General features: G+C 40.9%; 1 protein-coding gene across 3 annotated transcripts in view; it reads right to left on the bottom strand.

Moving 5' to 3' along the window:
• LOC139609154 (leucine zipper putative tumor suppressor 2 homolog) overlaps positions 1-15,051 on the bottom strand; it is a 31,986-nt gene that overhangs the window by 3,704 nt on the left and 13,231 nt on the right. Inside the window, exons 1-5 of one of the 3 annotated variants that reach the window (XM_071463432.1) lie at positions 11,604-11,798; positions 3,176-3,721; positions 2,270-2,872; positions 2,040-2,162; positions 1,086-1,232 (exon numbers count right to left, since the gene is read on the bottom strand). In XM_071463432.1, coding sequence (XP_071319533.1) covers positions 1,086-1,232; positions 2,040-2,162; positions 2,270-2,872; positions 3,176-3,694 — 1,392 coding nt within the window. In that variant the 5' untranslated portion in view covers positions 3,695-3,721; positions 11,604-11,798. Of the gene's footprint in view, positions 1-1,085; positions 1,233-2,039; positions 2,163-2,269; positions 2,873-3,175; positions 3,722-11,603; positions 11,799-15,051 lie in introns of those variants that run through there. The other 2 variants (XM_071463431.1, XM_071463433.1) reach the window with 2 other exon arrangements.

Raw genomic sequence — 15,051 nt, 5'->3', positions numbered from 1 at the left:
CACATACTTAGTAAGAGAAGTAAAATAAAAAGGGGTTGCAATCGACGGTTATTCTCATTATCCATTAATCTGCCAATTACTTTCTCTAATCGATGAATCATTTGGTCCATGAAATGTCAGCTGTAATGGAAATTTCCTAGAGCCCAAGTTGACATATTTATATGTCTTATTCTGTTGGACAGTCTTTATTTATTTATTTATTTTTTGATATTTACTCAAAAAAGTGGCAAAATTTCAATTAATCGACTTAAATTAAGGTTGAAGTAAAACTCAACTCACATCTGCATCAAATGAAAACATTTCTATCGATGCTGGACATTTGCTGGGTTACACCACGAGTACTTTTTCAATAAATGTAATTTCATCTCCAATGAAGATATGAAATGAGATTCGATGTTCAGGCTTCACCTAAAACCAAGCTGCGTATCTACAAAACCTCAACTGAGCAGTGTTTGAGTTTAACACGGTGACTAAACATGTTGGCACGATAGTGATCATGTTTCTCTTGGCAGCGGGAGTCTGTAACAACGGCTGAATAATTAAAGAAGCTATGAGGTGAAACTCATGTCCTCCCCGTGTGGAAAAGACAACAATGATCAGCCAGTCGCCTGCAAAAACACTGAGCACCAGATAGCTTTAGATGAGTAAAAAAAATATTCTTTGTGGCACTAATTATTTCAAACAGCAGAGAAGAGCAGCCTTTTCTACCAGTCAGCATTATTGATGATAAATAATCTTTTTTCATATCCATTTCTAAGGTGTCTTTTTAAAGTTTGTCTTCCTGTATCCAAGACCTTCATAGCTACATTTTGTCAACATTATCACATCCTGCATCACATGAACAGAAGAGGGATGCACAAAAGAAATAATAATTCTGTATCTTTAAAGTAAATAAACATATCCAGAAACTAGTGATACTGAGTTTAGGGAGGGGTGGGAAATGGTAAAGTCAATATGGATAGCACTGTGATTACAGCCCAAACCTTCTGTTGTTATTGTGGTCATTTCTGTACTTGAATAAAATGAGAAAAAAGTGTCCCTGAATACATGAGTCATTTTGAAGAAACACTTGCAGTGCTGCTCACCTCCCACTTAGTCTCCTCCAGCCGAGGCCCCAACTGGATCTTCTCATGCTCATAGGAAGTGCAGCGCTCCTCGAGCTGCTCCCTCTCCTTCAGAAGCTGAGCAAAGTCCTCCTGCAGCTTCTTCTTCTCCTGCTGCAGCTGATAAACCTGCAGCCATTTTAACAAGCAAATGATTTCTATATAGATTTTGAATTTGGGAACAGAGAGCAGTGACATCAGGTACATAGTCGGTATCGACAGATACCCTGATACCCTGAGGTATTGTAATTTGTATCCGTAGTCAGAACATTGGATCGATGCATTTCTAATGTTAGCCACTAGCTAGCTACTATTTTGTGTTGGTTGGAAAGTAATTATGTGGAAAGAAACTATTTAACGCAGACTAGTCGAGTAAAGTCAAGTAAGTTAAGTGAAGTCAACTAGACTGTGCAACCACTTCAAGATACAAAGGTAAATAACAAAAGGGAACAAAATCTCATTAATTCAAATATTATTATACACTGAAATATATTATAGGTAGGTATCATGACTGCAGGGAGAGAGAATAAAAGCTAGTGTGTTTCCAATCATTGAAGATACTGGTTTTGTCAATATTTACTTAGCAATACACAGAACTGATGTTTCAGATTAAATGTTAATTCTTGATCTTGGAGACAGCAGTTGGCAACAACAGTTACATCACAAGGTCCATTGGCAGCTGTTCTGGAGGTTTCAGTCGGCTCTCACGATCTTCCTCAGCAGACAAAGTTTGCCTAGTTGTCTTGGAATTGCAGGTGTTCAAATATCTATTTTTTTGAGGATTTCAGGAACTTCCTATCAGCTGCTAATGGACCTTATGGTGAGATTGGTTTGCCAGTAACTGCTGCTTTTTTGCAGGACTGATAATCAGTATGTTCTGTTCAGCTATCACTGTGTATTTGTAGAACAATAAGGTTTTTTGTCAGATGTTCTCACTTGCAGCTGAAGCACCTGCTGGGCGCGCTGGGCTTTCTGCGAGGCTACCTGCATCCTGGTGGCACAGCTCTGCCTCAGCTCCTCCAGCTCCAGTTCAAAGCGCTTCTGCTTCTCCTCATAAACCTGCAGGACAATATGGGAGAGAACGGCAAAGTGCAAATCCATAAGAATCTACAGTACAAAACAAATGTCCAGTGATTAAATGATGAATTTCTGTACTATCTACCCACTTGACAAATTGCAGCTTCATTCTCATCCAGATTGTCTCTGAGTTGCTGCAGCTCCAGCTCTCTCTCCCTCAGTTTGTCCTCCAGGTCCCTCACCACCCCTTCATAACCCTCCAGAGGGCCAGGGGAGCGCCCGCTGGACCCGCTGTCAGAAAGAGGCTGCCCCCGACCACTTATCGACCCAGAGCCTGTGCTCTTACTGGAGGATGAGCGCCCGCTGTCTGAGTTGGAGTGTCCATGTGCACTGACTGGTGGAGCGCTCTTCATGGGCTCCAGGTGTCCAGCAGAGGCCTCTCCTGATGCCAGGCTGTACCCTGCACCGCTGTAAGGGGGCAGGCTGGAGAGGGAGTTGCGTCCAGAGTCGGACAGGGAGCAGGACTGGCTGCTACCACCGCCACCGCCACTGTTACGGGCCCCACTGTATGAGCTGCGTTTCTCAGAGCAGGAGGGTGACACCTCTCTGTGGGTGGGGCTGAGCAGGTTCAGGTTGTTTTGGCTTTCTGATGCATTGGCACAATGGCGAGGGGAGAGGTATTGCATGGAGGTGCGGCTCTTCGGAATGACCGGTTTGAAGGCAGTGGGACGCAGCACCGTTTTCTCCATGTTCTAGAGGAGGAAAACGGGACATAACTGATGTTCAGAAGAAGGCAGGGCTGGATGATATGGCCAAAAGAAGAAATGAAAATATCTTCTCTGATGCAGAATTGAAACATTATATTTTTATGACTTAATGTGATCAGTGGAGCAAGAATAATAAAATACCTGCACCACCTGTAAAGCTGTCATTGTTATGCATAATCAAAAAATGTAGATTGAATGACTCAAAACTCATTTTCACCATTTAAGGTTACATTTACTGTAATATAAATGTTTATCAGTAAACTCAAAATTATTAATTCAAAGACCCACCTTCTCAAGTTTTCCTGACACGGGAATCAGTTTTGGAGGAGGTCCCCCCATATTCCCATTCAGTCCTGATCCGTCTTTAGTCTCATCTGCATCACTCCCTGGACTGGCAGGTGTTACATGGTTCTCATTCCAGTCACCTACATAGTCATCATTCAGATAGGTGTAGTTCCCATTCCCACTCTCCTTCTCCAGCCCCCTGCTGGACGTTATGGAGCTCTGTTTCTTGAGTGGCATGTTGTTTTGCAGCAAGGGGTCCTGGGGGGACTCGCTACCCAGGCAGGAAGCGCCTGGTGTGGGCCGTCGGACTCTTGCTCCAAGCTCAACACCAGAGCGGTGGTCCTGGTATGGGCCGGGGCGGGTGGCTATGAGGCTGCTGACAGAGCCCATAGGATCCAGAGTGGAGGGTGGTGGTGCGTTGATGGGGGGTGAGGGGCCAGAGGTATGTCGTCTACGGGCTCCTCCACTGAGGCCTGGTTTATGGGGCTCAGCAGATATGGGCAGAGCCTGAACCAGGGCCATGATGGCAGCTTAGAGGGGTCACTTGCTCTGAGAGAGAAAAATAACATTTTTTGATACATGCACAATACTACACAGTAACTCTCAATTACATTAGTCTTGTGGGGCAAGTCAAAGTCAAGTCTCATATCATTCTAGACAATTCCAAGACTTATCTAAAGTTAAGTTTCAAGTCCTTAGGAAGTTAAAGTCAAGTCTTTACTCTTGTAATAAAAGGTCTTGAGTCATTCCAAATCAAGTCTCAAGTCACTAAAAACAAATCCAGTCCAGTCTCAGGTCTTGCTCCTGCCAGTCTTTAGTTGGGTTTAAAATTTAAGGCAAGTTCAAGTCAACTCTCAAGCAAGTCCTCAATGATTTCATGTCTAGATTAAGTCAAGTTGCAAGTAATTTGAGAAAGGTCTCAACTCAAATATCAAACATTATCATAGCAAGGTCTTAAGAACAAGTTTAAGTCAGGTCTTGCAAGGACAAGTTTCAAGTCAAGGATCAAGTCATTTTAGACAAATTCAAGTGAAAGGTTACGTTTCATAATATTACTTGTAATAGCAAGTTATTTGAAACAAGCCAGGGTCCAGTCTTAAGTCTTCTGATAGCAAGTCTCAAGTCCTTAAGAACAAGTCCCAGCCAGGCCTCAAGTCATTCAAGATGAGTGAAATTCAAATTTCAAGTCCTATACTAGCAAATCTGAAGTCGTTTGAGAAAATCAAGTCAAGTCGCATGTCTTGTAATAGCAAATCTCAAGGCCTTTAAGACAAGTCCTATAACAACAAGTCTGACGTCCTACATGATGAGTCTAAGTCTCAGGTTTTTCAATAAGAAGTCTCAAGTCTTAAGAGTGGTCCAAGTGTTGTATTAGCCTGTTCACTCAAGACACCCCCAAGTCCTTAACAAGTCCAAGTCAGGACTCAAGTCATTCCAGACAAGTCCGAGTCAAGTCTCAAATCTTGTAAAAGTACAACTTAAGTGTCGCATCTTGTAATACCAAGTCTTGAGTCATGAAGTCAAGTCTCATGTCAATTCTCATGTCATTTGAGACAAGTCATAATCGAGTCTGAAGTCCTGCAAAACAAATCTCTTGTGAAGTCTCAAGTGATGGTTGAAATGTTTTTGCTTACCAAAAAGATCCTAGCTCTTAGCTTTTAAGTCTCCACAGGGGGGTGTTTTCAAGGATTTTTTTAATGTCAAAAACACACTAAGTGACAATGACAGAAGCAAAATAGAAATGATATACAGTAGACTGCAGCATACAAATATCCTTCTAGACCATAGTGGCCCACACACAGAGAACCAGACCAGGCCATTCATTAAACCCATTCAAGCAGCACAAACAGAGCTTGAGGCATTCAGCTTGCGAGGCATGAGGCAGCAGAAGAAAAGGGTCTCTTTTCATTTGAGATGTAAAATGGCTTCCAACATGCTGGTATTTTCCCTGACAGCAACAAAGGCTACTGTCTCCACACATCTTATCAGCCTTAGGAATAACTAAAAGTTCATAACTGTGGATAATACCTCAAAGGAGAAGCACAGAGAAGGGGAGACAGGTTGAACTTGCTGTGATACTTTAGCCATGGGTATTGAAAGTTGCTGAGTCAATCCAACAGTACACAAAAATGAATAGTTATGAGAAATAAAACACAATGTAGGAGACTCAAGAACTGACCCACTTACTTTTTCACTCCCTGAGGACCGGTGGTAAATATTGACACTATAACTGGCAAGTACAAACTATGATATCAGCAATTTGTCCCGTGGATGGTGAACAGTTGATTGTTGTGTGGAGAACAATGGCCCACAGGACACATGACGATGAAGTCATGGTGCACTGACAGACAACACCAACAGCAGAGCCAGTTGTGCTCTGAAAACATCATCATGCCAAGTCACAGAGTATGAGGATATCTGACTGATGGGTGTGACCTGATCGAGTTTCAGGCTTGTCTAGCAAGTAAAGAAGTGAATTAAGGATTTAAAGTCTGGCAAGATTTGCAGATAGCTGGTGAATTCCTGCTATGTCGAAAAACAAAACAACCTGGGCCTGTATTTATCAAAATGGACTTGAGTCAAAAACGAGGTAGTAGAGTGGGTCTCTGTCTGATAATGCAGGGATAATAATATTAATAATAACAACAATACATTAGTGGAAGCAGTGTAATTAAGAATACAGTAGTCTTAGTAGTACTTTTGCAGCTGGTCTGATCCCATCGCTGGATGGTCTCTAGTTTCACCCCTATTTATATATTTAGACTTTATAAATATATCACATTGTTGTTCATTTCCCATGTTAATTATTCCCAGAGATTTAAATGATTTCACACTAATAAAATTAAGTTTAAAAAAAAAACAATAGCATATGAATAAAATACCCCTAAATAAATCATGTGATCACATAAGAGTTGTTAATAAAAGATAGTTCTAGTTCTAGTAAACAAGTCTGTATTTCTGAGGTGTAATTATTAGAAGTGTGATTCAGGACTTTTCCTCTTGATTGACCTGCTCTGAAACACTCTCAACTTCTCTACTGACACATTGAAGATGAAAAAAATTAGGAAGAAGGCGAAGAGGACCGTCCATGTTGGCAGCTGGAGGGGACGATATCTAATAAGGTGAAAGAAGGGCTGACAGCAGGCATGCTGGCCAGACACATTTGTAGCCTCACCAGCCAGGACAGGGCCATGCCAAGTCATTTTCCAACCTGCCAAGTTTACTGAGAGCGTACAAGGATACTACTGCGATTTAACTGTGATTACCACACGTTAATTAGCACCCTCAAACTCTGGCTGAGCCCTACTTAGACTCTGAGCAAGACAAATCTGGCACTGCAATATGTTGTTATGATACGTAAAAGCTGTGAAACTACAGAGTAATTAACAAGCTTTCCACTGTGATCTGTACTGCAACAGCATTACGCCAGAATTCAATACCTTTTATCTTTGTGCTTTTTAAATAGTGTGTTTTCTGTCAAAGAGGTGGTACAGCTTTACAAAAAGTTCAATACTGGTGCATTACTGTACTATTATCAGAAAGTCAAACAAACCTACAGCAGAAAATTATCATCCAAAATCCATTTGCTCACTCCCCTGTGGGAAAGCTGAAAATGCTGTCCATTGATTTTCTTAGGTCATTCAGTTAATGCAGTTTAAAATGGAGTTTAAAGTGTGTGTCAGTGTGCCTTTAAAAGATTCATACTGCATACTTCAGTCACTGCATCAGTTTCGGTCTGAAGGAAAATTTAAGTTAATGGCAGCAGGAGCAACATGTGGTGTTGTGAAGGCAGACTTAACGGTCCCCATGGGCAGAGCCAGGAGGATTACTCTTATGTGATTTCTCTATGCACTGAGAAAAGCTAATTAGTCCATGACGATATTTATTACACATAATCCTGTCTGAATGGCACACAACGAGACTGACTACACTAACATCTGGAGTTTGTTACAAACAAAAAAAATCTTTATGCTCATAATGATATTTCTCTACAGCAACAGTCTGAAAACACAGAGGATAGAATCCAACCAAACTGATTGATTTGCATGATAGGGTTATTTCTGGTCGTTAAAAAAGTCATTTTACTGTTGAAGTCTTTAGTGCTGCAGCTAATGATTATTTTTATTACTGAACTCCCACAGACCAAGGTGACATCCAAAGATATTCAGTTCACTATCGTGTATAACAAAGAAAAACATTTATTCCTCAAATCTGAGAGGAATTATTTTTTTTTTTTTAAGTATGAATAAATCGATTATTCAGTTATCGACTTATCTGCTGCCTGTTATATTATATCCTCTCTTGTTTAATTCATATTTGCTCACATGGTTTACGTAAAGAATTTTGCTGAAAGTTCATTTAATCTTCCACACAGTTGGCATGAATGAAAATTAAAGCCACAGAGGGAGTGTGCTGGTCTGAATAACAGTTTTTATAGACTGATCTGATGTGAGATAAATTTTAAAGTATCTCAGTGTATCATGGTTCGTTAAACTGGTTTTATTTTATTTGTGCACAAGAGTTGATAATTGAGAAATTAACTTAATAACAGTGACCTCAGAAAGCGAAATAAGATGTGCATTTAATCCGCCTCTCTGCATGTTTCACTTTGTGCAGCTGCAGCCTTTATGTCAATCTGACTGTGCCCACTTATAGTGTGCCACAAAGAACTGCACAAACTTGTGGTTCCTGTAAAAACTAAGCAAGATATGTATACACTAGTTTATGTAAATTGCAATTTACACCTGTCTATAGGTTCCCTCCTTGCAGTTGCTTAACTCAGATCAGTATTTCTGGTCAGGGGGAGTCCATCTGTTTCCCTCCAACTCTCTCCAGATAAGTGAATAAGCTCTAATCCCTCTGGACTCAAGACGACTGAAACTATGCAGGGACTCTACTAAGGAAAGCACAGGGGTCTCAAACTGTTTTTAAGGCCCCCGTCATGTTCATGCAGTCCTAGTTTCCCCTTTGTTGTCATAGTGACCGCGGCCTCAAATACTAGAAAGGGGAGGAGGGACAAAGAGGGGAGAGGGTCAGAGGGCTGACAGGAAGGCCAGGACCCCTCCTTAGCAACTTAAAGCCTTCAGCCGTTCTATAGCTCTGACAATCTTCCATACGCTCCCAGTTGGCCTAATGGATGATAAATAGACATTAACAGCTAATGACTTGTGGAGGGATCCATGACAACCATGCAGAGGGGTTAAAAGGGGTGTAAATATACTGTAGTATGGCTGCAAGTCACTATTTACTTTATCAATTAATCTGGTGAGTATTTTTAATGATTATTTACTTGATGATTTGTTTGTTTATTTGTTGCTGGTTATGTACAGGTTCATACTGAAATAAAAACAGGGACTGGCCAATATGAAAACAAGATGTAAAGAGTTTAACTTTGCATTCAGGAGGTTTTTACTGGGAGCAGAATTTTCCGCAGAGGTCTCCTTTCAAAGTTAATTTTGCCCACCTCTGCCAGGCAGCCACAACACTAATGCATGCAGAAAAGGGATATGACGGTATTGACAGTTGGCCAAATTAAACGGAGCATTACCTTGATTAAAATCACAGCTTCTACAGGTTTGAAAATTGCTGGAAACAACAAGTACACAACTCAACAAAATGTATAACACACTTCTAGTCGTTTTACTACTTATGATACCTTTAAGTGATTAATCAACCATTGACCATTAACCATTTCAGTACTAAAACAATACATTTACATTGCATATGCACAGCAAAAACAACACTGCACAGCATGTAAATATGATTGTAACCACCCTCATGTCTACAGTGTCAGCTGACTGGCTGTGAGAAGACTGTTTTTGTCTGGCAAAGCCCTTGAAGGTTTTAATGTCTCTGCCCTCAGTCGGGCAGCAGACAGACGGACTCAGTCAGTCAGTCACTCCTCCAGCTGGAGGAATGTGCGGGCACACCAGCTAATGAGAGTTCAGTCTAAACATCAGCACAATGAGCACCGGCCACTGTGTGGATGGGGCAATTCTATGGCCACGGTTTTTCTGAGGTCTCATCATCAACATGCCACAGCTCAAGGGAGGAAATTTAAAATAATATTTCTCCTGCGTGTGCTGCACCAGCCAATAGAAGCAGCTCTGGGGATCTACTGTCACACCAGGGTTTTAGGGTTTTTATCTCCAAGCCTCCAGCACTGACAGTTGTGTGGATCAAAACTGAACAAGCCAAACTAAAAGCCAGTATGTTACAAGACTCTTGTGCTTTACTTATTGCAAATGTTATATTCTCTTCCCTGGTGGTAATCCACCCCAGATTATTGCATATGCAATATATTCATGTAGTGTTTATACATTTTATTGGCTTTTACTAAATCTAAAGTTTTCAATTATTAAGTAACAAAAGCTGTAAATGATGCAGGAACTAACACTCACAGAACAACAGCCCCAATTTCCAAATCCTGATATTTTAACTTGTCCCAAAATGGACACAGCTATCAGACCTCCACCTTCCCTTTTAGACTGTATGGTCTTATTTCTTCAGTAAAATGGGAACCGTGACAGAGACAAGAAATCTATATGCTGAGATCAATACATTTAACTTCTTGCTGAGATTCCAGTCTACCAGATCATCAGAGCTCGCTGGGTATGAAATATGAAACAGAGGCTGCAGTCTGCTCCGGATCAGCCCACTCAGATGTCCGACTTCACAAACTGACAGTCAGGTCACTCCAGTCACAGTGGTGTATTTATTACATATACAGCAGTAAGCCTAGACAGATTTCGATGGCATTCATTGGAATGCATGGCAACCTTTCGTCTGACTGCATCCGAGATTGGCAATTAAAGAAACAAACAGTATAAAAGCCTTTTTTTATGGAGGTCTTATTACAAAGGTACAGTATACAAGGTTTACTGGCCCTGCCCTGCAAGACTGCAACGTCACACAAACCTGCTTTGAGACAAACTGAAAGGGCCTGCACTAAATCCTTCTTTGTTAGTACCACGCCATAAACACACATCCACAGCCACAGAGGTGAGAGTCTAAAAATATTCCCCACACCAGGTGAAGTGTAGGCTCTGGGTGAGAGAAAAAGAAAGCTGTGTTACATTGGCCCTCATCTGAGAGCAGTCCACACATCATCAAGAGATGATGTGGAGACAGAGAAGTAAAGAGACAGAATAAAAGTAAAGCACAGGGTGTCTCAGTTTTCAGCAGGGAGTGTCTGCATGAGGGAACAAACAAATGAGTCTGGAGATCCCCTCCTCCACTCTGCATCTCTCTGTGCCCAAACTTCTGAATCCCACTCTCTCTTTCTAAACACCCCCTCCCATCTCCTTATTCTTCACTCTCTCCCTCTCTCTCTCTCTCTCTCTCTCTAGAAACTGGAACATAGAGGGAAAGTGTGACAACACTATTTTAGTTTTGTAGACAACCTACCTTTCCAGAGGCAGACACCTCGCAGCCCTGACACACACACCACAGCTACCATATCAAATGTTCACTGATGATTAACTAGTAAATGTCATGGCAAGTACTCAAGGTGGCATCTTAAAATTGTTTGATTTGTCCAACGAAAACACGAACATATTCAAGTTACACTACATTTATACTACATACTGGAGACACAGAACATGTGGCCTTTTCGCCTGGATAATGACTTCAGCTTTTGTGCACAGACTAATTGATTCATCGATCATTTGTTTCAGCATAAATTATGTGTTTGTGGTGTATTTTGTGTTATCATTCTTATTGCTATCTTTCTTAGACAGAATTTCTCATCTTAAATGCTTTTCTGGTTCCTGGTTAAAGGCCAAAGAAATTGAGAAATGTTGAATTTATAAAGTGCACAATATATTATAGACTAAGCTGCTGAAATCAAAGTGGCAACCCGTGTAGAAATAAATCAGGCATTTCTCATGAGGACCTGCAGGTTCATTTGAACGATGCACTGTCAATGATTATAAAGCGCTGGAAGAGAGCAGAGGCCTCCACACACACACACACACACACACACACACACACACACACACACAAACACACACACACACACACTCTTCTAGATTAACTTCCTCACTTTGTCATTGTTTTATGTTAATGAGCAGTAACAGAAGAGTGATGGAAGTGAACTTCGGTTTGTCAATCTTATAATACATTTTTTTTTTTTTGATCAACTACCTGAATATCTATTGAAGCTCTTGTTATTGCTATATTATCTCTAGTTATTACTATTTCTTCTCACAACCATGGAATTTCAGTTTATTTTCATATTAACATGCAGCAAAACAGCACAAGATCATTTACACATCTTTATGATGCAAATATTTCTTTCACAGTGACCCTATAAGTCAGACAGTGAATGGAACAGAAACTGCTATCAACCAACATCCCTGTCACCTTAATTGCCAAAGTAATAAAGTCGACTTCCCTTTTCTCTAACGTTCCTTCCCTCCGAGCTTCTTACCCCAGTTTGCTCCCTGCATCGCTGCCCTGCTCCTTATCATCCAGCCTCAGCTTCTTCAGCGTCTCAGGTTTAAGTCGGCTGAAACTCTCAGTATGCTCCTGTTCTCCTGGCTGTGTTTCTGACCAACCCTCCTGAGGAAAACTTCTCTAACCCAAGGAAAAAAAAAAGAAACTCATTCTCAAGCCAAATGCCGCCAATGTGAATGGGAGCACAGTCCCCTCCCCTTCCTCTCCTTTCCTCTCTCTTGTGCCCCCTCCTATTTCCCCCCTCCTCTCAGTCCAGCCTTTCTCTGACAGATACACCTCCTCTCTCCCTGCTCCACTCCTCCTCTATTTCCTTTGACCAAAGAAACTACACTCTGCAAAGTCCTCTACTGCCTTTGTCAGGCTGAAAAAAGAAGAGACGAGAGAAAGAGATGGAAAGCCAGGGAAAAGGCAAGCTGTCAGTTAAAGACCATTTTCCTCTCCTTGCCCATTTCAAGCAGAAAGAAGAGGAAAAAGAAAGTGGAACTGTGAGAGGATATCATCTCACTTTAAAAAAGTCTAGAATTCCATTTGCCACAGATCAGCTTTTTTTATTTGTCAAAATCGAGTCTTCATCCAAATTCATTAAAGACAAAGAAGATGTGAGTGAAAAGAGTAAGAAAAAAGCTGGAAAGTGAAGGAGAGAGGGGTGAAACTGGTATACTGATATTGCATACAAATCCAAAGATGAACACCATAATAAGATAGGGTATAAAAACAGCATCTTTATTAACCTTAAAGTGCTCTAGTCCTTCTCATCTGTTCATCTGATCTAATAACAGATACACTAAAGCTCAAAAAAGAGTACAAGTTAATTAGAGGACAAATGATTAATTAAACAAGGCATCACTGAATTAAAAAAAAGGTAAACCTATTAAAATTCAGCAAGTCCAATATTCAGTCTCCTTTTAGCTCCGTTTTTGGAGGATGGGTTTATAAGAGAGTTTTCACTGAAAGAATCTGCTGCTGGAAATGAAGCTGTTGAGAGTGAAGCAACATGGTAAAGAAACAGAGACAATAAGCTGAAAGACACTAAAACGCTTTAACGAGCTGAGGGAGACTGCAGATTTGAGTCATTGTTCTCTGTGGGTTCATCACTTCAAGCGATCCCTTCACATTACATGTAGTTACTTGATCATTTGTTAATGGAGATATTATGATACATTTTTTTTTTTCCATCCTGATACCGATTCCAATATCTGAACTTGTGTATTGGCTGATACCGAGTACTGATCCGATACTACCACGCTGAAAAAAAGAAAATATTACCAGCTATATACTTATAACCCTACATGTGATGTGATTGTTGTCATTGTTGTATGGCTCAGGTTAAACCCTTACAAGAATACATACTATAGAATACCATACACTCTTTCTTTTACTATCTAATTTGACTGTATAATAAACAATTAACCTTTACAATAAATAACACTTCCTACACTTTCTAACACTAGTGCCGCCCCTCGAAATTAAAGCCTTGCATTACTGTACAAGTTGCCTTTTTGCTAGTGGGGCCTTTTTGCCAGGTTGCTGACATTGTGCTAGTGGCTAACATTACTCTATTTACCTAAATGAGTTCATCGCTGATCTAAAACAGTAGTTGCCAGTGGCTGCACAGCACAACTTCCCATGTAAGTTACTGTTTTAGAGCAGCAAAGAAGAATTGATCTCCAGGAAAAACTGCTGCTTTGTCCGAATGAAACTAGAAATTTTATTAATAAACTGTGTGGTATTGGATCGATGCATAGACTTGCATATTTGCCGTTACCTGATACCATATTTTAGGCAGTATTGGAGGCGTTTCTGATACTAGTATCAGTATCAAAACAAATCCAGTTGTTAATAGAAAAATATTGATTATTGCAGCTTTATGGATATCAAGAGCAGACACTCTAATGTCCGGAGTAACCAACCACTCAGCTTCCACAAGTTTATTCTCCTGTGACAGTGGCAGCACTGAGCCTTTGCCTTGACCCGTAATCCACCATCTGGCCGAAGTGAATGAAAAAATAAAGGGAAACAGCACGAGATGGTGCAGTCGGAGCTCAGCTGCTCAGCTCCCAGAAGGAGAGAGGGGTAAAGTGGGGTACGAGAAGTAGGCTATGCCCTGCCGCCGCCGCCTTACACACACACAAACACAGATCTGTCCCTCTGCCTTTCTCTCCCTGCTCCCATAACTGGGCCACACTGGTAGGCACCAAGTTTGTCCTTCAGTCAAGACTGAGGAGGGAGTTCAAGGTCATTCTAGGTCACATCCTGATGGGAGGTCTGGAGAAAACTGAATGTGCCACAAGCACTGTAAAGCCCCATCCCGCTGCAGCTAAAGCGCCAGAAACCTCTCTCAGTTAGAGTCCAAGAGTGGACGACAAACACCATCAATCAGCTGCCCCAAGGCCACCAGTGCTGGGATAAAGAGGCAGGCTGCAAATCACGTCTGTGAATGTCACCATTAACACTAACTCTTTATAGTGGGGGGGGGCTAACATGAGTCAGCCCCTTTTGAGGGAGGTGATTTACAGGCCCAAGCAGCAAAGTAAAATCAGGGTATGTGCAGGTCTTGAAAAGTCTTAAAAGCATTGAAAAAGGCCTTTGAAGGAGGCAGATCAAGGTCTTACTTAATGTACAAAGGTCTTGAATTTTTTTATTTATTTATTTATTTATTTATTTTCAGAGTTAGGGTCTAGACAGGCCATAGATCTGCTTTAGATTTTATTTTTATCTAGAAGATGTTATACAGCTATATGGACCATCAGCTCACAAAGAACAAGTTCAGATTTTAGCTGAAGCTGAAAGGAACTTTAATTATTCTATTATTCTTAAATTTGTTAATTCATCCATCCCTTTTCTGCTGTTAATCTGCATCCAGGTTACATTAATTGATTAATTATATCATTAGAAATTGCTGTCACATATTGCCAGGTAGTACCGACATCCCAGTACAGTCCCTACTGTTTTTCCATTATTCTTTTATCAGTATGACTGTTGAAAAGGGTATTACATTTCATTATCTATGGCATTAAAAAGGTATTAAAAAGTCTTAAATTTTATTTGATGAACCCTGCAGAAACCCTAACTGAAAATGATGACTGTTGCTTCCTTCTCTGCCTGCAGGAGAGCCAAGGAGAAACCATGAAGGAAATTAAAGTAAAACACCAGTTAAAACAAATTGTTCCAGTGTGGCTTTGCAGTAATGTTGGGTACATCTGCCTGGTGGTTTCTGGTTTATCCTCTTCAGTCATATAAAGTTTATTATCCTACAGAAATGCACAAAAGATTTTGGAGTGCTGTGTGTGGGCCAATTTCTGGTGAACATTGAAAGTGTCTCCTTAGAGGCCAAAATTCTAGTTTATCTGTATCTATAGCGGATGCCCAGCAGGTGGTCATCCATCACAGGCCGAGCTGCCATCTCTCCACGGTCTGTCAGC

Source organism: Trachinotus anak, unplaced genomic scaffold (assembly GCF_046630095.1).
Source record: "Trachinotus anak isolate AG129_WGS33_773 ecotype Australia unplaced genomic scaffold, CSIRO_AGI_Tana_v1 ptg000025l, whole genome shotgun sequence".
In the NCBI taxonomy this organism is placed as follows: Eukaryota; Metazoa; Chordata; class Actinopteri; order Carangiformes; family Carangidae; genus Trachinotus; species Trachinotus anak.
The sequence above is the reverse complement of the archived record's forward strand: the minus strand, read 5'-3'. Positions and strand labels throughout refer to the sequence as shown.